Source organism: Podarcis erhardii (genome assembly GCF_964252035.2).
Source record: "Podarcis erhardii genome assembly, chromosome: 2".
NCBI lineage: Eukaryota > Metazoa > Chordata > Lepidosauria > Squamata > Lacertidae > Podarcis > Podarcis erhardii.
Genome location: NC_138498.1, coordinates 117,285,287 through 117,305,557, shown reverse-complemented (window position 1 = coordinate 117,305,557; position 20,271 = coordinate 117,285,287). Strand labels below are relative to the sequence as shown.

Sequence of the window (20,271 nt, the reverse complement as noted above, 5' to 3'; positions counted from 1 at the left end):
CTGTGAGCTGCCCACAGAGGGATGAAATGTATAAAGCCTTCTGGAGCACACCTTGCCATGGTTTTTCTTCCAAGAGCAAAGATGCAGGTAACTCTGGAAACTCGCAAGCAAGGTTTCCAGGTGGAAGCTCTCCCTTGTCTGGCTGCAACTGGGCAAAGGTGGCTTCCTAGGCCTCTCCACCTGCTGCTCTGAACACTCATTCAACACACCCCTGACCCACCTTGCTCCACACCCTCCTTGAGTGTTTATGCCTGGCTGGAATGTGTCCTCGAACTCGGACGATGTCGCTTGCTTCCCTGGAAGGAGGCTAGAGTTGGTGTAAGTCTTAAAATCACAGAGTTGGAAGGGACCCTGGGGATCATTGAGTCCAACCTCCTGCGATGCAGGAATATGCAGCTGTCCCTGACGGGGATTGAACCTGCAACCTTGGCATTATCAGCACCTCGCTCTAACCAGCTGTAGAAACTAGCCTAGTCCTCCCTATTTTTGCCTCTGGCCCCACTCACCCCTGGCACATTACTTCCTGATAAATTTGCTCAGAAGGGAATTCAGCCCTTTGGCCGGAGAAAATCCCCGCCCTCTTGGGCTACAGCATCAACCAATCAGCAGAGGTACACTGTCTTGGAATATGGGTGCTCCACTTTTCTGAAGCTTTTGTCTGCTTTGGACTCTTTCTGCCAATCAATTCCTTTGCACGGTCCTGGAATCTAGGGCAGGGGTCAGCAAACTTTTTCAGCAGGGAGCCGGTCCACTGTCCTTCAGACCTTGTGGAGGGCCAGACTATATTTTGGAAAATATATATATATGAATGAATTCCTATGCCCCACAAACAACCCAGAGATGCATTTTAAATAAAAGGACACATTCTACTCATATAAAAACACGCTGATTCCCGGACCGTCCGCGGGCCGGATTTAGAAGGCGATTGGGCCGCATCCAGCCCCCGGGCCTTAGTTTGCCTACGCATGGGGCTTAGAAAGGGAATACTAGAAAACTGCAACGTGGAGCTTGCCCAGATATCGATTCCATAAAAACAGTTATGTTAATCCACCAATGCAAGAAAAACAAAGAGGCAAACAAATTTTATTGCAATGTGAGCAAACTTTTGAGAGTTAAGCTTCATAACACCGAGGTTTTTTTCCTTTCTTTGTTGTGCCCTTTCCCAATTAAGTAAAACGTTGCTCATTTTAAAGCATCTTCCTGGGATTTTATTATTCCTTCCCCCACGTAACAGTGTCCCATTTTGCTTTTTTGGTGCCCATTCCCTCCTTGCAGCCATTGGCTGAGCCGCTGTGAGGTCACAGAGGGGGACTGACCAGCTACAGAACGTTGGCAATAATCAAACTTCTGCTGAGATGATGAACAGGATATCAGTTGGGCTGTAAAAAATTCTAGGGAACAGGAATGGTGTGAAGCTCTGGGGGGGAAGTGAGTTTTGGAGGCTGGGAAGTCAAAGCACAGAGGCCAGTCTAATCTGTTCAGTGTGTCAGTCTTCTCCAACCAGACACCTTCCAGATGTTTTGGACTACAGCTGGGGCTGATGAGAGATGGGCAGCATCAAGGTGGTGAATGTTGTGGCGCATTAAGCGCATGGAACCCTCTCATGATCTGCATAGATTGCTTTTGTAATTATTTGGTACGTATAACTACAATCCGAAAACACTGGATTCTAGAAGGCGGTTCTTTAAAAATCCCAAACCATTTCCCACTAACCTTTTGAAGCTGTGCTCTGGCTTTTAATTTTTTTATCAAAAATGAAAATCAAAAAACAAATGATCTGCGCCGGTCACACCATGGGGGCAACCTAGAGAATAATTGTGTGGGGTGCCTAAAGATTCCAAGGGTGCCCTCGACTACGTTAATGCCTTGCAGAAAACATAGCAACTAGCTTGCAGAAGAATATGATGGTACCTTGGTTCCTGAAGGGCTTTGCTCCTGAACAAATCGGCTCCCAAACACCGCAAACCTGGTTTGCGAATGTTTTTCGGAAGCCGAACATCCAATGTGGTTTCCGCTTGAATGCAGGAAGCTCCTGCAGCCAATTGGAAACTGTGCCTTGGTTTTCGAACGGTTTCAGTAGTCGAACGGACTCCCAGAATAGATTAAGTTCAAGAACCAAGGTACCACTGTATCCCCTACCCAGAGCCTTCTGATACTGAATCAAGACCCTCAGGGCCATAGACTAGGACTGTCAACTTTTGAAGCAGCCTCTTGGTGTGTCTTTAAGACACGCTTTTCTGCAGCAAAGTCCAGGACCACCAAGTTTAACTGGAGGGCATCTGCCCACCTCCACCCACGTTAACCCTGGTCAGACCTGGGCTCCTCCAGGCAACCTGTTTCTTCAGCATTCATTCCGACTTGCTTACACGGAGGTCAAACTATGTCGGGCCTTTACTGAGCAGTGGTTCTGCAGAGGAATGCCCTACCTGGAGAGGCCGGGAATCGAACCTGAGACCTGCATGTGAAAGCAGATGCTCTACCTCTGAGTTTCGGTCTATTAAAGACTAAGTGAGATCCCAGTCCCTCTAAATGAGAGCTGCTTCAACAAAGGACGCTGCCTCATTCTGTGGCAGAACACTGGTCCATCAAAATTAGCATTGTTGACGCTAATTGGAGATGTCAGAAATTGAACCCACCCTCTACCACTGAGATGCATATAGCCCAGAACACTTTTCATAGGATTGTAGAGTCAGAAGGGACCACATGGCTCATCTAGTCGAACCCCCGGCAATGCAGGAACCCTTTGCCCAACAAGGAGCTTGAACCTACAACCTTGAGATTAAGAGTCTCACGCCACACAACCTGCCATTTCATGAGTTGCGAGTGATAGTTCTGTCCCAGCGTCATTCAGTCACAGCATTTACAGAACTTCTTCTCAATCCTACACGTCCGCAGCCTGTTTCTATCACAGTTGGGAATTCTAAGGGTTTCCTCCTTCCTTTCCTTTTCCCCAAACAAAGAATGTTTTTGAGCTCTGCACGGAGCTTCCCACCCAACTCCTAAGCTTCTACAGGGCTCCCCTCTTGCCCAGATTCGCTGAGGTTTAGGAAAATCAGATACCCCAAGGTGGCTTTCCCTACGCTGTTGATTTTTATGTGGCTCTTCCTGTGCGAGGTGAGGCCTGCCCTCTGGCTGAAGCGCTTCCCGCACTCGGCGCACTTGTAGGGCTTCTCCCCCGTGTGGATCCTCACGTGGGTCATAAGGTTACCCTTCTGGCTGAATGTTTTCCCGCAGTCCGAGCACTTGTACGGGTTCTCCCCCGAGTGGATTCTCTTGTGAGCAATGAGGTTCCACTTCCGGTTGAAGCTCCTCCCGCAGTCTGAGCATTTGTAGGGGGTCTCCCCTCGGTGGATTCTCCGGTGCCCCGCCAGGTACCGCTTTTGGTTGAAACTCTTCCCACACTCGGAGCATTTATATCGCCTGTCCCCCGCGTGGCTCCTCTCGTGCGGGACGAGGAGGCCTGGGCTCGGAGGAAAGGCCGAGGACCTGAACGGTTTCTCATCCACAGTGACCGCTTCCCGCTTAAGGATGCCTTGGCTCGGCCGGAAGTTTCCATTGGTGTCGCTGTGCGGTTTCGCCTCCACACAGTCCTGGGCTTTGGGTTCCTTCCCACGGAAGCCGCCTTCCCAACAGGCTACAGCTCCACCCGTTCTACTTTCGGGGTCCTGCTTGCCTGCCAGCGCCTTCTGACCCAACAACACAGTTCCCTCCTTGTAATTCTGGAAGACCAAGCCGATTCTCATGGATGCATCGTGCGGGTCCACCTGGTCAGAGCCTTCCTGGTGAGGAAGGTTATCTCCCACCTGCTCGTCGGCTGCAGAGATAAAAAGAGCTTATTACACAGAGGCAAAATGCTCAGGACTGCAATACCTCAAGGACCACCTCTTCCCATATGAACCGTCCCGGAGCCTGTGATTGTCAGTTGAGGCCCTTATTCATGTGCCTCCTCCACGAGAGGTCCGGAGGGTGGCAACATGAGAAGGGGCCTTTTCTGTGGTGGCTCCCTGTTTGTGGTGTGCTCTCCCTAGGGAGGTTCACCTGGTGCCTTCATTATGCATATTTAGGCACCAGGTAAAAATGTTCCTCTTCAGCCAGGACTTTGGCTGACTGACATCCGATGCCCTTTTAAATGTGTTGTGGGAGTGGGGATTACATACCTACCTACCTACATAATTTTATTACGTTCAAAGACCAGCTCAAAAAGCACAACTGGGACAGCTTTCACAAGAATAAAAAACACATTTAAAACATTGTACAACAACAGCTTAAAGATTAAAATCTGAGGTAAACACAGGGATTATTGGATTGTTTTTGTTGTTCTTTTTATTATGTATTTTGTGTTTGTTATATTGTAATTTTACGTTGTGAACCGCCCTAAAATCTACAGATTAAGGGATGTCTAATAATAATAATAATAATACACTTCTTTTGCCACTGGCACCACCCAACCCTGGCATGCGGGTCTCAGGAGGCTGCCCAGGAGAGAGTTCAAACACCCAGGCTGGAAACGTTTCCCCACCCCCTGATCAAACAGACCCTCCGTGTTCACCATTACTGAGTTGTTTTTCCTCCCTGCTCTGATCCTGCTTGGCTATTCTGCAGAGCTGCCTGTTCCAAGTGTCGGACAGGATCTGGTCCACTTCGGAGGAATTCACAGCCACCTCCGCAAAAGGTGCTGGCAGCTGAAAGAGAGCGGGGAGGCGGGTGGACAGACATTAAGAACATACACAAAAACCTAAGAACGCAGCTAGATACCAGGTCAGTGGCCCATCTAAGCCCAGCATCCTGTTCTCACAGTGGCTCACTAGATGCCTGTGGGAAACCAGCCAGCAGGATTCGAACACAAGAGCCCTCTGCCTCTCCTCCTTACAACCGGCGGTATGTGAATACAGTGGTACCTCAGGTTAAGTACTTAATTCGTTCCGGAGATCCATTCTTAACTTGAAACTGTTCTTAACCTGAAGCACCACATTAGCTAATGGGGCCTTCCACTGCCGCTGCGCAAACAGCGGAGTCTGTAACCTGAAGCATCTGTAACCCGAGGTACCACTGTAATGGCTGTGGTGGTGAAGGCGCCACACGTAAAATATTTGCTTTCCCAAATGTGGCCTCAACAGTGTCCGCTGTCTACCAGTGCAGCTGAAGGAGCAATGGTGTAACAGTTCTAAATATCACTTAATTATTAAAGTGGTACCTCAGGTTACATACACTTCAGGTTACATACGCTTCAGGTTACAGACTCCGCTAACCCAGAAATAGTACCTCGGGTTAAGAACTTTGCTTCAGGATGAGAACAGAAATCTCGCAGCAGCAGCGCAGCAGCAGCAGGAGGCCCCAATAGCTAAAGTGGTGCTTCAGGTTAAGAACAGTTTCAGGTTAAGAACGGACCTCCAGAACGAATTAAGTTCTTAACCCAAGGTAGCACCGTATTTGCCTGCCCCCCCCCCACCTGGTGGCCATCAGGCTGTTAATAAATGAGATGGGGAACCAGATGATGATGTTAACCCACATTTTGCCTGTTATGTGTGAGTGTAATAATAGTAATAATGGCAACACTAGAAAAGGGCCTTTTCTGTGGTGGCTCCCTGCTTGTGGAAAGCTCTCCCCAGGGAGGCTTGCCTGTTGCCTTCCTTACATATCTTTAGGTGGCAGCAAGGGTGCCAACTTGAATAAAATATTGGAGGGGGGTGCCAGGTAAGCCCTGCTCCGCATAATTAATCACAAAATATCACACACACACACACACACCATTTGAATGGCAATGTCCATCAACTTTGGGGGGGGCAGACCCCTGAAATATTTTACGGGGGGGGGGGGGCAAAAAGACCTTGGCTCCTAGAAGTTGGCTCCTATGGGCACCAGACAAAAACATTTATCTCTCACCAGGCCTTTGGCTTTTAACTATCTATGGCCTTTATGCATGCGAGGGATGTTTCGTTGTATTGCTTAAAATGCTGTAAGCTGCTTTGAGTTTCTATGGCAAAAAAGCAACCGCTAAATTTAATAAATAAATAAAGATACAGTGGTACCTCAGGTTAAGTACTTAATTCGTTCCAGAGGTCCGTTCTTAACCTGAAACTGTTCTTAACCTGAAGCACCACTTTAGCTAATGGGGCCTACTGCTGCTGCCACACCCCCCGGAGCACGATTTTTGTTCTCATCCTGAAGCAAAGTTCTTAACCTGAAGCACTATTTCTGGGTTAGCGGAGTCTGTAACCTGAAGCGTATGTAACCTGAGGTACCACTGTAAACAAAATCAAACCACACACAAAGTGGGTCGCCTCCAAACCCAACCCACACTCCTTCTTGCGATCTGCCCGCCATCGAGGCCTCTCACCTGCTGCCCGCATCTTTTGCCGTTTTGCTGCCCCATCAGGAAACCTTCTGCCAGGGCCACTGCCTGGGCACAGCTCTCCGGCTCGCTCTCGCGTACCCAGCTCTGCATCTCCAGGGGCAAGATGATCAGGAACTGCTCCAGGATCAGCAGTTCCAGGATCTGCTCCTTGGTGTGCCTCTCCGGTTTCAACCACTGGCAGCACAGCTCCCGGAGCCTTTGGCAAACCTCGCGGGGCCCTTTGGCCTCCTGGTAGCAGAAGTGGCGGAAGCGCTGGCGCCGTGTCTCCGGCCACAGGGCCCCCTCGCTCGCGGCCTCCTCCTTCACCTTCACGAAGGAGTCCGGGCTTCGGTAGACCTCCTGGGCTTCCCCACCGAGGCCCGGCACAGCCTGGGTCACCCATCCACCCTTCGGCCACTGCGCGGCATTGGTGACCCCTTGGAATGCGGCCTGGATCTCCTTGGCCTCCTCCCCAGAGACGGGATGAGGCTGCGATCTGGAGTCTGGGGCCTGCACGCTCTGCAAGAACTGCTGCCACTTGGTCTCCCAGTGTTGCTGCTGCAGCCCCTCCTCTGGCTCCCGCTTAATCTGTGGTGGGAGATCCTTGCTCACTAAGGTCCCGATGCTCCCCACATGGACCACCTGTGGGACTCTCTTTCCTTCCCCCCGCATCCCCTGCCACAATTTGGAGCCGGCCGTGTCCTGCTCCTCCATTTTCAGAGGTTAGCTGCGTCCCCCTGCTTTCTCTTTCAAACTATTCCAGTCTCCCGTTTCCAACGCGGGACAGCCTCCGATGTCTTAACCCTCTAGAGTTAAGGGGCTTCTCTTGGAGTCACAATCAAGGGCCTCCCGTCCGATTCTCAGGTAGGAAGATGGGCTTGTCCTAAACAGGAAGAGAGACAAAGGCAAGGGTGTGTGTGAGAGAGGGAGAATAAGAATGGTAAATAGTAAGCCCCAAGGGGCAGTGAGAGCTGCAGAACAAAAGAACATAAGAAGTGGATTTGTAAAGACTTTGTTTTTCTGGCTAAAGTGTTTGTAAAAGCTGAAAATCAAAAATTAAAATTAAAAAAGGAAAGAGAGTCCTCTGGTTTACAACACTTTAAAACATCAAACAAAACAATCCAGAGCAGGCATAGGCAAACTCCAGATGTTTGGGACTACAATTTCCATCATCCTTGACCACTGTTCCTGTTAGTTAGGGATGATGGGAATTGTAGTCCCAAACATCTGAAGGGCCGGAGTTTGCCTATGCCTGATCCAGAGTAAAAAACTGATGCTTTCTAGGCACAAGCTTCAAGAAAAGTATTTCAGATCCTTCTCTAAATGACATTCTGTTCTGCCCATATTTATTTACCAACTTAATTTATAGATCTGCCCCATAGCAGTTGTTCTCCAGGAAGCCAGGGTTTGTTGTGATTAGAGCAGTGTTTCCCAAACTTAGGTTTCCAGCTACTTTCGAACTACAGTTCCCATCATCCCTGACCACTGGTCTTGCCAGCTAGGGATGATGGGAGTTGTAGTCCAAAAACAGCCACCAAAATTTGGGAGATGTTGGGTTAGAGTGTCAGAAAAGGACCTGGGAGATCAGCGTTTGAATCCCCACTCAGTTATGAAGCTCACTGGGTGACCTTGGGTCAGTCGCAGCCTCTTTACGTACCTCACAGGGTCGTTGTGAGGATCAACTGAGCGGGCGGGTGAACCATGTACTCCTTGTATAAAAAGGCAGGATATAAATGCAATAAACAAGCTCTTCTCCTTAAGAAAGCTGGGGGGGGGGCACCAAGATGGAGATGTCAGTCGCCAGCCTGACATCCAGAGATCTCCACATGGTCATGACTGGACCTACGCCAGTAGCAAACTGCGCCAGGCAGCTGGCTAATTTCTAACACTGCTCACAATGCCTGCAGGTTTCAAGCAAGACCCTCTCCTCCATGAATTTGTCTAATCCTCTGTTGAAGCCCTCCAAGTGTCACTGTCTCCTAGACCCCAGCTCCCTATCCCACTGGTTTTCAAGGGGGGCAAAATCTCACCTTTGCAGGTTTCCACCATCAAAAAAAGTAAGATCATGGGCCCATCACCTCCTGGCAAATAGAAGTGGAAGAAATGGAGGCAGTGAGAGATTTTACTTTCTTGGGTTCCATTTTCACTGCAGATGGTGACAGCAGCCACAAAATTTAAAAGTGCCTGCTTCTTGGGAGAAAAACAAAGACAATCCTAGACAGCATCTTAAAAGCAGAGACATCACCTTGCCAACAAACGTCCGTATAGTTAAAGCTATGGCTTTCCCAGTAGTGATGTATGGAAGTGAGAGCTGGACCATAAAGAAGGCTGATCGCCGAAGAATTGATGCTTTTGAATTATGGTGCTGGAGGAGACTCTTGAGAGTCCCATGGACGGCAAGAAGATCAAACGTATCCATTCTTAAGGAAATCAGCCCTGAGTGCTCACTGGAAGGACAGATCGTGAAGCTGAGGCTCCAATACTTTGGCCACCTCATGAGAAGAGAAGACTCCCTGGAAAAGACCCTGATGTTGGGAAAGATGGAGGGCCCAAGGAGAAGGGGACGACAGAGGACGAGATGGTTGGACAGTGCTCTCGAAGCTACCAGCATGAGTTTGACCAAACTGTGGGAGGCAGTAGAAGACAGGAGTGCCTGGCGTGCTCTGGTCCATGGGGTCACCAAGAGTCGGACACGACTAAACAACAACAACCCCCCTTACTGGCAAGAAGCCACAGATTTGGAGGTCAGACCCAAGCAAAATGGAAATGTCAGGGTTTTGTGTTCCTCTCCCCTCCACCCCATATTGTTGCATCTCTCAGCCGGCTGTTCTCCTCTCCCCCGCTCTCCCCTTGCAAAAGTGGTTTTGCCCTTTGGCAGCCCAGGGTTTCCTTTGCAGCAGCTGCTGCTGTTCCTTTGTGCCCCCCTGGAAATTATTTCTCAGCTTTCAATGCCCACCGCCCCCCACTTCTTGCACTCACCTCTCCTTGGCTGGCTTAGCAATGCTCTCTGCACTGTGCATGGCCCATGAATAAGGGCACTTCTCATCCAGACTCACTCTCAGCAGCCTGAGAAATATATACTTATATTTTATTTCATTTTTTTTAAAAAAGCCAGTTTCCCACCAGGGCTCTTTTAGAAAGTGGGGTTGGGGGGGGGGGAGAGGAAGTGGCTTCACAATTCCTGATCCTTCCCTTCTGACATTGCCAGGCGCTGCTAGGAATCGCGGTTGCACTCGGTAGATTTAACCTTTTCCAAACAGGCCTGGGCTGCTTTTCTGTGAGCTTTCTCGGGCAAGAACAGGGCTGGGGAATCCTGCGGGTCGTCAGATGTTTCCCGGACTACATCTCCCAGAATTCCTGGCCATTAGGCCAGTCCTGCTGGGGGATGATGGGAGTTGTAGTTCATTAACACCCGGAGGGTCACTGGAAAGAGCTGTTCTTGAGCTTCTATCCCTCCCTGCATCTGTATCGGATTCGAAATTGTTTTTGGAGCTGAAAGCGTTTTTTTACATATACATTTTTAATCATTGTAATGGCTTGGAAATAAATTGTGCCATTGTTTTTATTGCTGATGCCAAACTGCGGGAGGCAGTGGAAGACAGGAGTGCCCGGCGTGCTCTGGACCAGGGGGTCACGAAGAGTCGGACACAACTAAACGTCTAAACAACAACAACAACAACATTATTATTATTATTTACAGTGGTACCTCGGGTTAAGAACTTAATTCGTTCCGGAGGTCCATTCTTAGGGCCTCCCGCTGCTGCGCTCCTGGAGCACGATTTCTGTTCTCATCCTGAAGCAAAGTTCTTGACCCGAGGTACTATTTCTGGGTTAGCGGAGTCTGTAACCTGAAGCGTATGTAACCCGAGCTACCACTGTATTATTATTTAGATTTCCCAACTTCATTTGGATGAATTTAAACCTGCTGCCACCCTGCAAAAGGAGTGTGTCCAAACTCCTGAGAAGACTATTCTGACAGAGCTACAATTCTCAGGGTTTCCTGTGAAAAGATATTGTTACACCACTCTGAGAGCTGTAGTTCTGTGATGGGACTAGGACATCTGACAATTCCCAGCACCCTTAACAGCTCCCAGGATTATTTGGGGGGAAGATATGGCTGTTCCAAGTGACATCACAGTGCTTTAAATGTATAGTGTGAATGTGGCCTGTATCTTCTCTGCTACCCAGCATCTTAAATCATGACTCAAGTCATCAACTTTGCCTTCCCAAAATAATAATAATAATAATAATAATAATAATAATAATAATAATAATAATAATTTATTTATACCCCGGCCATCTGGCTGAGTTTCCCCAGCCACTCAGGGCGGCTTCCAACTGAATATTAAAAACAATACAGCATCAGACATTAAAAACTTCCCTAAAGAGGGCTGCCTTCAGTTGTCTTTTGAAAGTAAAATAGTTGTTTATTGCCTTGACATCTGGTGGGAGGGCGTTCCACAGGGCAGGTGCCACTACCGAGAAGGCCCTCTGTCTGGTTCCCTGTAACCTTACGTCTCGCAATGAGGGAACCGCCAGAAGGCCCTTGGCGCTGGATCTCAGTGAGGCTGAATGATGAGGGTGGAGACGCTCCTTCAGGTATACAGGACCGAGGCCGTTTAGGGCTTTAAAGGTCAGCACCACTTTGAATTGTGCTCGGAAACGTACTGGGAGCCAATGCAGATCTCTCAGAACCAGTGTTATGTGGTCCCGGTGGCCACTCCCAGTCACCAGTCTAGCTGCCGCATTCTGGATTAATTGCAGTTTCCAGGTCACCTTCAAAGGTAGCCCCACGTAGAGTGCGTTGCAGTAGTCCAAGCGGGAGATAACCAGAGCATACACCACTCTGGCAAGACAGTCTGCGGGCAGGTAGGGTCTTAGCCTGCGTACCAGGTGAAGCTGGTAGACAGCTGCCCTGGACACAGAATTAACCTGTGCCTCCATGGACAGCTGTGAGTCCAAAATGACTCCCAGGCTGCGCACCTGGTCCTTCAGGGGCACAGTTACCCCATACAGGACCAGGGAGTCCTTCACACCAGCCCACCCCCTGTCCCCCAAGAACAGTACTTCCATATTGTCAGGATTCAACCTCAATCCATTAGCTGCCATCCATCCTCCAACTGCCTCCAAGCACTCACACAGGACCTTCACCGCCTTCACTGGTTCTGAGTTGAAAGAGAGGTAGAGCTGGGTATCATCCGCATATTGATGGATACTGAGCCCAAACCCCCTGATGATCTCTCCCAGCAGCTTCATGTAGATGTTAAAAAGCATGAAGGGGAGGACGGAACCCCGAGGCACCCCACAATTAAGGGCCCAAGGGTCTGAACACTCATCCCCCACCACCACTTTCTGTACATGGCCCAGGAGAAAGGAGCGGAACCACCGTATAACAGTGCCCCCAGCTCCCAGCCCCTCTAGATGGTCCAGAAGGGTGTTATGGTCGATGGTGTCAAAGGCCGCCGAGAGATCCAGCAGAACTAGGAAACAGCTCTCACCTTTGTCCCTAGCCCGCCGGAGATCAACCAGCGCGACCAAGACAGTTTCAGTCCCATGGTGAGGCCTGAATCCCGATTGGAAGGGATCCAAATGGTCCGCATCCTCCAGGCGTCCTTGGAGTTGTTTGGCAACCACCTGCTCAATCACCTTGCCCAAGAATGGTAAATTTGAGACTGGGTAATAGTTGGCCAAATTGGCCGGGTCTAAAGATGTTTTTTTAAGAAGTGGTTTAATGACCGCCTCTTTCAGAGGGTCTGGGAAGGCTCCCTCACAGAGGGAAGCATTCACCACCCCGCAGAGCCCATCGCCCAGCCCTTCCCGGCTCGCTTTTATCAGCCAGGATGGGCAAGGATCAAGGAGACAGGTGGTTGGTTTCACACGTCCAAGCAGCCTGTCCACATCCTCGGGGGTAATTGATTCCATGCAACTTGACCAGACAGAGCTCTAGCACTCTCCCGCCCCAGCCCTGCTCCCTTGGTGGTGTCTAGCTCCTTCTGAATCTGAGCGACTTTATCTGCAAAAAACTTTGGAAAAGCATTGCAGGAGATCTTGGGGTCCCTACCAGGCCCCGGGGGTGCAGGTGGTTCCGATAGGTTGCGAACCACCTGAAAAAGTCTCCTGCTGCTGTTTTCTGCAGATGCAATGGAGGTGGCGAAGAAGGTCCTCTTCGCCGTCGCCATTGCCACTTGGTAGGCTCGACGTTGAGCTCTAACCCGTGTCTGGTCTGATTCAGAATGAGTTTTCCGCCACCGGCGCTCTAGCCACCTCAGCGATTGTTTCATCACCCTCAGCTCCAGGGAAAACCACAGGGCTGTCCGGGCTCCATGCAATCGGAGAGGGCGCTTCGGAGCCAAACAGTCAATAGCCCTGGTTAACTCCGCATTCCAGCGGGCCACCAGGGAATCGGCTGAAAGGCCATCAACGTGGGATAAAACATCCCCTACCACTCTCTGGAAGCCAACTGGATCCATTAAGTGGCGGGGGCGGACCATCGGAATCGGTCCCACCGCCCTGCAGAGGGGAAGGATTGCGGAGAAGTCCAGAGAGCACTCACACACGTTTCCTTCTGTGTGGGATCATTCTTGTGGGGTGAGGCTCTGGTTTTGCTGAATCCATTCTCTTCTTCCTATGCCCCCATGCTGCCTGAGTTTGGGTGGGTGGGTGGGAAAGACGGGGTCTTTTTGAGCGTGGCACCATTCGCTGTGGAATGCCCTCCCAAGAGAAACAGATGTAGCTATGCCACTGCTCACTGTCCATCACACAGGCTTTTCCAGAACATTTTGGAGATGGGCGATAGCATTCACTGCTTTTGCTCACCAATGTGGAGGGGTTGACTGCTGCATAGTTATAAGACTAGTTTTATTTTAAAAGCTTTAATTGTTGAAAATTACTTCTTTTAGTTGCCTTGATTTCCACCCCCCCCCCAGGAAAGGCATTTCTTTATATATCCTAAATATATAAAATAAAATGTACTGACGCTTTCAAGGCACAAGCTGCGCATCCAGTGTTATAACCTTTTCCCAGTCCTGTGTGGATTTTCTTTGGGGGGAGGGGGAAGAATTTTTACTTGATTTTACAAATTCATTCACATTCAAAATCACAGATAATAAAAAATACACAAGGTTCTTCCAAATCTCAAGACCTCCCCACTCCCCTCTGTGGGTTCTTTAGTTAACTTTTTCAGTTGTATATTATAAGTCCTCCTAATTTTCAGCCCTCCATTGTATCCAAAGTCTATATAACATTACAAGAGTTATTTAAGACCTGCCAAAGTGTTCAAGTGTTTACAGTGGTCTGTCAAGTACTGTATAGTATAATTTTCTCCCATTCTTTGTTGAAGTTTTGATCCTCCTGGTTTCTGATTTTCCCCATCATTTTTGCCATCTCTGCATAAGCCAATATTTTGCTCTGCCAGTCCACTCTGGTAGGACCTTGCTTTCTTTCCAACCTCGGGCAAGCAGCATTCTTGCCACTGTTGTAGCATACATAAACAGTGTTCTCAGTATCTCTGCACCCACAATTCCTAACAAAAAGGCTTCTGGGTTTTTTAAACAAACGTTATTTTAAACTTTTTTTTTCAGTTCATTGTATATCATTTCCCAGAATTCCTTTATTACTTTACAGTTCCACCACGTATGGTAAAAGGTGCCTAACTTTTCTTTACATTTCTAGCAAATATTTGAGCTTGTCCTATACATTGCTGCTAATTTACTTGGAGTTAAATACCAGTGGTACATCATTTTCATATAGTTTTATTTTAATGTATAATACACTGTAAATTTCAAATCCTTTCTACGTAGTTTTTCCCATGTTGAAAGCTGTGTGTTGTATCCAAAATCCCTTGCCCATTGTATCATAACCAGTTTAACTTTTTCATCTTTAGTAAACCATTCCAATAACAATTTATACATTTTAGAGAGTAATTTCACATTATTCTCCAACAATACTCTCTCAGACTTCGATATTTCATTATAAAATCCCTTTCTTTTATCTGTTTTAAAAACATCTCTTTAACTGGTGATACTGTTACCAATCCGTTAAAAGATCTCTTATATCCTCAATTTTTTCAATTTCAACTGGTGCTCTTCTTTTACTAATAATCCCTTATATGTTGCCCAACCCTTTCTCATATTCAATTTTTTCACATAAATCGCTTCTAGCGGGGAGAGCCACCATAGTGTTTTCTGCTCCAAGAGATTTTTGTATTTTTCTCATACGACATATAGTGACTTTCTTACTAAGTGGTTCAGGAAATCTCTGTGTACTTTGACTTTTCCATACCATAAATATGAATGCAACCAAATCTATTATCGTGACCCTCCAAATCTAAAATATCTGTATTTTGTAGTGGTATCCATTCTCGGGGCCAGCAAAGGCAGGACACCTCATAATATAACCTTAAATCTGGCAGGGAAAAGCCACCTCTATCCTTAGAATCTATTAATGATTTGTGTTTTATTCTTGGCTTCTTCCCCTGCCTGATAAATTTTGAAATATCTACTGTACTGTGTGGATTTTCTCGTGTGCACAAAGGTCTGACTTCCGAACGAATGTTTTCCCACAGAGGGCGCACTTGTATGGCTTCTCCCTCATGTGTATTATCTCGTGTTTTACAAGTTTGGACTTTATAGGGAAGCTTTTCCCGCATTGTAGGCACTCATACGGCTTCTCCCCTCTGTGCTTCCTCACATGATTGTTCAGGTAACGCTTTTTGTCGAAGCTCTTCCCACAGTCTGAGCACTTGTACGGTGTCTCCAGTGTGTGCAGCCTGACGTGTTCCTGTAAGACTGAACAATTGTCAAAGCTTTTGCCGCAGTGAGAACACGTGTACAAAGATTCTCCTGTGTGGATTCTCATGTGCTGCATGGAGCCTGAACTGCAACTGAAGTTTTTCCCACCGTTAGAATAATTATACGTGTTCCACAATCCTGTGTGGGTTCTCTCATGTGCAAGAAGGCCCTGCGTCTGAATGAAACTGTTTCCACAATAGAATGACAGGTATGGCTTCTCTCTGATGTGAATGCTCTGCTGTACCATAAGGTCTGAGTTCCGTTCAAAGTTTCTTCGACAGTCAGACGATGCTTTTAGTACCTCACTACACTCTATTCTTTGTGATTCACCGGATTCTCTCCCCTCTCTGCTAACTTCTGCATAGAAAGTGGATTTTTCCACCAGACCACTCTCATATCCTCTCTCTTCATCATTCAACAGCCCTGGCTGATTCTCAAATATTATTCGCTTTTGATGGTCATGGAAATCCTCCTCTCTTCCCAAACAGGCATTCCTTGCTTCTCCTTGCACAGAACCTTCCTGGTGGTGGGTATTTGCCTCATCCTCCAATACCCGCTCATTACCTGTAGGAATAAAAAAATCCCAGAGAATCTTATCTGTTCTGGAGTGATTATTCCAAACAGAAAATCAACAGAGTTTAGTATCAGAGCTGTTGCAGGCAGAATATGTGAGAATATTCTCTTTCCCTCCTCATAATACGAGAATTAAAGTCTTCCACTGAAATTGTGTAGTCGTAGCTTCAGCACAGACAAGAGAAAGCACTTCTAATTAACTTTTAAAACTACTAGAAAAGGCAATGGCTGCTGGTTTAGTTTATGAGAGTCTTCTGGTTTTTTTTAAGGATTAGAGAAATTCATGGAAAACAGGTCGGTCATGTTGTACTGGGTCTCTCTAGTCAAATATTGTCCAGCTCTGAATATCAGATACTAGAGTAAAAAAAAAAAACCCAGAAAATAGAGGGCTGAGGCCTATAAGCCCAGCTTGAGGAAAGGTTACAGCTTTTAGGACTTTTTAGTTTAGAAGAAAGAGGAGTAAGGGAAGGGATGTGATTGTGATACGGAGAAAGTGAACAGAGACATTTTCCACCTTATCTCATAATACTAGAACCTAGAGACATCCAATGAAATTGAACAAGGGCTTGTGGCAGTGAGGGGGTTGAGTGACAAGGGAAGCGTCGTGGTGAGGGAGAACTGTGGACAGGGGTGCCAATTTTAATAAAATATTGGGGGGGGGGTCAGGTAAACCCCACCCCACATAATAGATGCAGTGCACTTACTCCATTTGAGGGGGGGACTCCCCTCAAATTCTCCTTAAGGGTGAAGTCAACCTGTCAGAAGTTGCAGCGCCTGCTGTGGCTGTTGGGACCAATGTGAGATAATGATAATAATGATGATGGCAGACAAGTGAATATTTGCCAGAGAGGGGGGAAAAGGAGTGAGAGGGGAAACCGCCTCATGAAAACCTGAGCATGGTGAATCCTTACTCGGCAATCTCGTCACTTCACTCTGCCTGTCCGTGGCTTCTCTGAAGACCTGCCCAGCCCAGGTGTCCTGTGGAAGAAGCTGGCCCGTCTCAGAAGGATCCGCAGCCATCACCGCAAAAGGCACAGGTACCTGAAACAGCAGTGAGGAAGATCATGAACGGAAGAGGCCATATGGCTTCTGCTAGCCTGAAGTTGGATAACAAGTACAGTGGTACCTTGGGTTAAGAACTTAATTCGTTCCGGAGGTCCGTTCTTAACCTGAAACTGTTCTTAACCTGAGGTACCACTTTAGCTAATGGGGCCTCCCACTGCTGCTGCGCTGCAATTTCTGTTCTCATCCTGAAGCAAAGTTCTTAACCCGAGGTACTATTTCTGGGTTAGCGGAGCCTGTAACTTGAAGCGTCTGTAACCCGATGTACCACTGTAATGGTCCGAAGGAACCCGACATGACATACACTTTCTGGCCACCAAGATCTGGGCTAGAGCAAATCCCTCCAAATACATTAATTTCCATCGGTTACTTAGCACCCAGACACTTGAAATAACAAATTACCGTATTGGCTCAAATATAAGCCGCACCTGCAAATAAGCCACATCTTTAAAATTCAGCGACTTAGAGGAGGCTTGGAAGCAGAGGACGGGACGCACCACATTGCCCCCGGGTTGCTCTTGGGGGGGGGGAGCTGGGCCGCTTTGCCAGCAGCGTCTGCCCCTACCCCCCTTCATTCCAACGGCTCAGGGGAGGCTTGGGAGCGGCGGGCGGGCAGGGTGCCGTTGTCCTGTGCTCCTGGGCTGCTTCGGGGGGGGGGGGGGGAGAGAGACTGCGCCACTTTGCTGGGAGCGAAAGGTCGCAAATATAAGCCGCACTTGACTTTTCACGATCAGAATTTGGGGGGAAAGTGCTTATATTTGGGCCAATGAGTAACTGATAGAAATCCATTTCAGCACCATATCATAGACACCATACGCCAGCAGGTGAAAAACTGGATGTGTCCAGCAATCTGGATACTTATCTCCCCCTCCCACCCCACATGCGAAATTTGACATGTAGGCGGGCCTGCCCACCTGTCAAGCTCTAACAACCAGGTGATCGTCATTTGCAAACACTCACCATTAGCTGACCACAGGCCCAATGGAGTCCTGGAAGGTCTAAATCAGGCACCCCCAAACTCAGCCCTCCAGATGTTTTGGGACTACAATTTCCATCATCCCTGAGTACTGGTCCTGTTAGCTAGGGATGATGGGAGTTGTAGTCCCAAACCACCTGGAGGGCCGAGTTTGGGTCTAAATGAACCGGCCAGAGAGCTTCCCCACTGCAGCTGTACACCTTCAGAATTTCTCACCTTCTGTTCCGGACCCTCCATTGCGTCCTGCCCCAAGAGGAATCCCTCTGCCAGGGCCACCGCCTGGGCGCAGGTCTCCGGCTTTCGCTCCCTGACCCAGCTCTGCATGTCTCCCGGCAGGATGCTCAGGAGCTGCTCCAAGATCAGCAGCTCCAGAATCTCATCCTTCGTGTGCCTCTCTATTTTCAGCCACTGGCCACAAAGCTCTCGGAGTCGGTCATAAACTCCTCTCGGACCCTCCGCCTCCCGATAGCGGAGTTGCCTGAAGTGCTGCCGCTGCTTCTCCCTCGCAATGGCCTCCCCTTCCAAGATGGCCGCCTTCACCTTCCTGTAGTCTCCCTTGTCCTGGGCACTGAGGCCGCTGAAGGCCTGCTCAGGCTCTCCGCTGAGAGCCGGCAGGAGGAGGGCCACCCACTTGTCCCGAGGCCACTGGCAGGCCGAGGCTACTTGCTCAAAGGAGGCCAGGAAGGCCTTAGCATCCTCCCATGGGGAGGGCTCCTCAGATATCTGTAGGTTCCTGCATCCTGAGTTGGAAGCCTGCAGCATCCTCAGAAACTCCTGCAACTGGGCTTCCCAGCGTTCCAGCGCCCCTTCTTCCGGCTCACGTTTTATATAATGGGAAGGTGTCCCAATAAGGAACTGCCCCGTGCCCCTGTGATGTGGGGCTTTTGCTACACCTTCCATTTCTTCCCATGCTTTGGAGCCTGTCACGTTCCGCATGTCCATTTTGAGAACCGGACTGCCCCTTCCTCCTTCTCCTCTCGCTTTCTCTCCCGTCTCTTGTCAAAAATGGAGGCGGTCCAAGACCCTCAAGGGGGTCTGCAAAATCAGTAGAAGTGGTTTATTTCTAAGCGACGGCCAGAAATTCTCAAGCCAAGCCAGAGAGGGAGGCTCCTCCTCCTAACAGCAAGAAACAAAAAATAAGTGAGAGGAAACAGTGCTGATTTTTTGCTTGTTGCTTTGTCAATGTTGTCAATATTGTTTTATAGATTATGACTGCTGTAGTACTTTGTGAATCCTATAAGACTTTTGCTGCCATTGTGCAGTTTTCTTTGGGTGGTGGTGGTGTTAATAGTGTTGTAATTGCTTTATGGATTATTTGTAATTCTTTTGCTGGTGGTTTGTTATTCATTCTATATGGCACGTATTTGTGATATTCTGTTGTGTTATTGTTACTTATCTATCCATGGGATAGCTCAGCATGAGACTCTTAAATCTCAGGGCTGTGGGTTCGAGCTCCACACTGGGCAAAAAGATACCTGCATTGCAAGGGGTTGGGATAGATGACCTTGTGGTGCCTTCCCATCTGAAGGCAGCCCTGTTTAGGGAAGCTTTTAGTGTTTAATAGGTTATTGTATTTTAGTGTTTTGTTGGAAGCCGCCCAGAGTGGCTGGGGAAACCCAACCAGATGGGCGGGGTATAAATAATAAATTTTTATTATTCCAACTGATTTACTTGAATGAAAAGTGGCATAGAATTATAACAAATCAAATCAATTGAAGAGGAGGAGGACCTGGCTATAGCACTGAAACTGACCTGAAAGTGGCCCAGGATTAGACAAATTCATGGAGGTAAAGGCTACTAGTGGCTACAAGCTATGAGGACCATTCTCTGCCTCTGTACGCAGAGGCAAGAAATGCTGGGGAGAGTGGCTTATGAGCTCAGGTTCTGCTTAAGCACTTTCCAAGAGGCATCTGGTTGGCCACAGGGGGCTGGACTAGTTGGGCCACTGCCCTGATCCAGAAAGGCTGCTCTAGTGTTCTGTAGAACCTCCAAGTCCAGAAGCAGGCTACCTTTGAGATCCTGATGAGGAACAGCTTAGCTTTTAAAGGTGAACTGCCTTTTAGCTTACTCTGCCCACCTCCAGCTCAGAGTCCACGTTCATTATTATTATTATTTTTTGAAGCAGGGTTTCTCCTACTTTACGTGCAATTTTTTTCCCTTCTCTGCAGCACTCTGGAAAAAAAAAATAATAATAATAATAATAATAATAATAATAATAATAATAATACAACTCACCTCTCCCTATAAGCTAAGCAGTGCACCACCAATTTGCCTGGGCAGCACCTGCTGCAGTTCCACAGTTCTTTGACAAAGAAGGAAGGAGGAGGAAATTTCAAAAGTCAGATTCCCACCAGGAAGAGGAGGGAAGAAAGGGCACCGGAAATGACGTCGCCCAGCACGTTTCTTCCATAACAAAGAAAAAGGATTCCTTCTTCCCTTCCTCGCCTCCAACACAATTTCCTTTCTAGGGCTCAGACCAGAACTCGATAGGTTTAACCCATTGGGTGCATCTCTCAACTTAAAAAAAATGCCCCTCT

General features: G+C 48.2%; 2 protein-coding genes across 4 annotated transcripts; both read right to left on the bottom strand.

Annotated features, from left to right (window-relative positions):
- Window positions 1-1,064: 1,064 nt before the first annotated feature.
- Window positions 1,065-9,655, bottom strand: LOC309336819 (zinc finger protein 500-like). Of its 2 annotated transcripts, none has more exons than XM_081853190.1 (4): window positions 9,314-9,655; window positions 6,338-7,217; window positions 4,550-4,682; window positions 1,065-3,814 (listed from the first exon to the last, which is right to left on the bottom strand). In XM_081853190.1, exons 2-4 carry the CDS (start codon window positions 7,046-7,048, stop codon window positions 3,000-3,002), a joined length of 1,659 nt encoding a protein of 552 aa, XP_081709316.1. In that variant the 5' UTR covers window positions 7,049-7,217; window positions 9,314-9,655; the 3' UTR covers window positions 1,065-2,999. The 2 variants fall into 2 exon arrangements, with proteins under 2 accessions (XP_081709316.1, XP_081709317.1); XM_081853191.1 differs by having other exon boundaries at window positions 4,556-4,682.
- Window positions 9,656-12,899: 3,244 nt separating this feature from the next.
- Window positions 12,900-20,155, bottom strand: LOC309336795 (uncharacterized protein). 2 transcript variants are annotated; one of them, XM_081853133.1, is made up of 4 exons: window positions 19,970-20,155; window positions 17,951-18,850; window positions 16,587-16,737; window positions 12,900-15,687 (listed from the first exon to the last, which is right to left on the bottom strand). In XM_081853133.1, the coding sequence occupies exons 2-4, from the start codon at window positions 18,674-18,676 to the stop codon at window positions 14,831-14,833; spliced, it is 1,734 nt and encodes a 577-aa protein (XP_081709259.1). In that variant the 5' UTR covers window positions 18,677-18,850; window positions 19,970-20,155; the 3' UTR covers window positions 12,900-14,830. The 2 variants fall into 2 exon arrangements, with proteins under 2 accessions (XP_081709259.1, XP_081709260.1); XM_081853134.1 differs by having other exon boundaries at window positions 16,608-16,737; window positions 19,970-20,154.
- Window positions 20,156-20,271: the final 116 nt, after the last annotated feature.

Bases quoted from the DNA above. Each gene is read 5' to 3' on its own strand.
- LOC309336819 (XM_081853190.1), bottom strand. From the start codon at position 7,048: ATGGAGGAGCAGGACACGGCCGGCTCCAAATTGTGGCAGGGGATGCGG. The intron at 4,683-6,337 runs GTGAGAGGCCTC...GCTCTCTTTCAG, and splicing joins GCAAAAGATGCGGGCAGCAG to CTGCCAGCACCTTTTGCGGA. The intron at 3,815-4,549 runs GTGAACACGGAG...TTATCTCTGCAG, and splicing joins GGAAAAACAACTCAGTAATG to CCGACGAGCAGGTGGGAGAT.
- LOC309336795 (XM_081853133.1), bottom strand. From the start codon at position 18,676: ATGGACATGCGGAACGTGACAGGCTCCAAAGCATGGGAAGAAATGGAA. The intron at 16,738-17,950 runs GTGAGAAATTCT...CTGCTGTTTCAG, and splicing joins TGGAGGGTCCGGAACAGAAG to GTACCTGTGCCTTTTGCGGT. The intron at 15,688-16,586 runs GTTTTCATGAGG...TTATTCCTACAG, and splicing joins TAAGGATTCACCATGCTCAG to GTAATGAGCGGGTATTGGAG.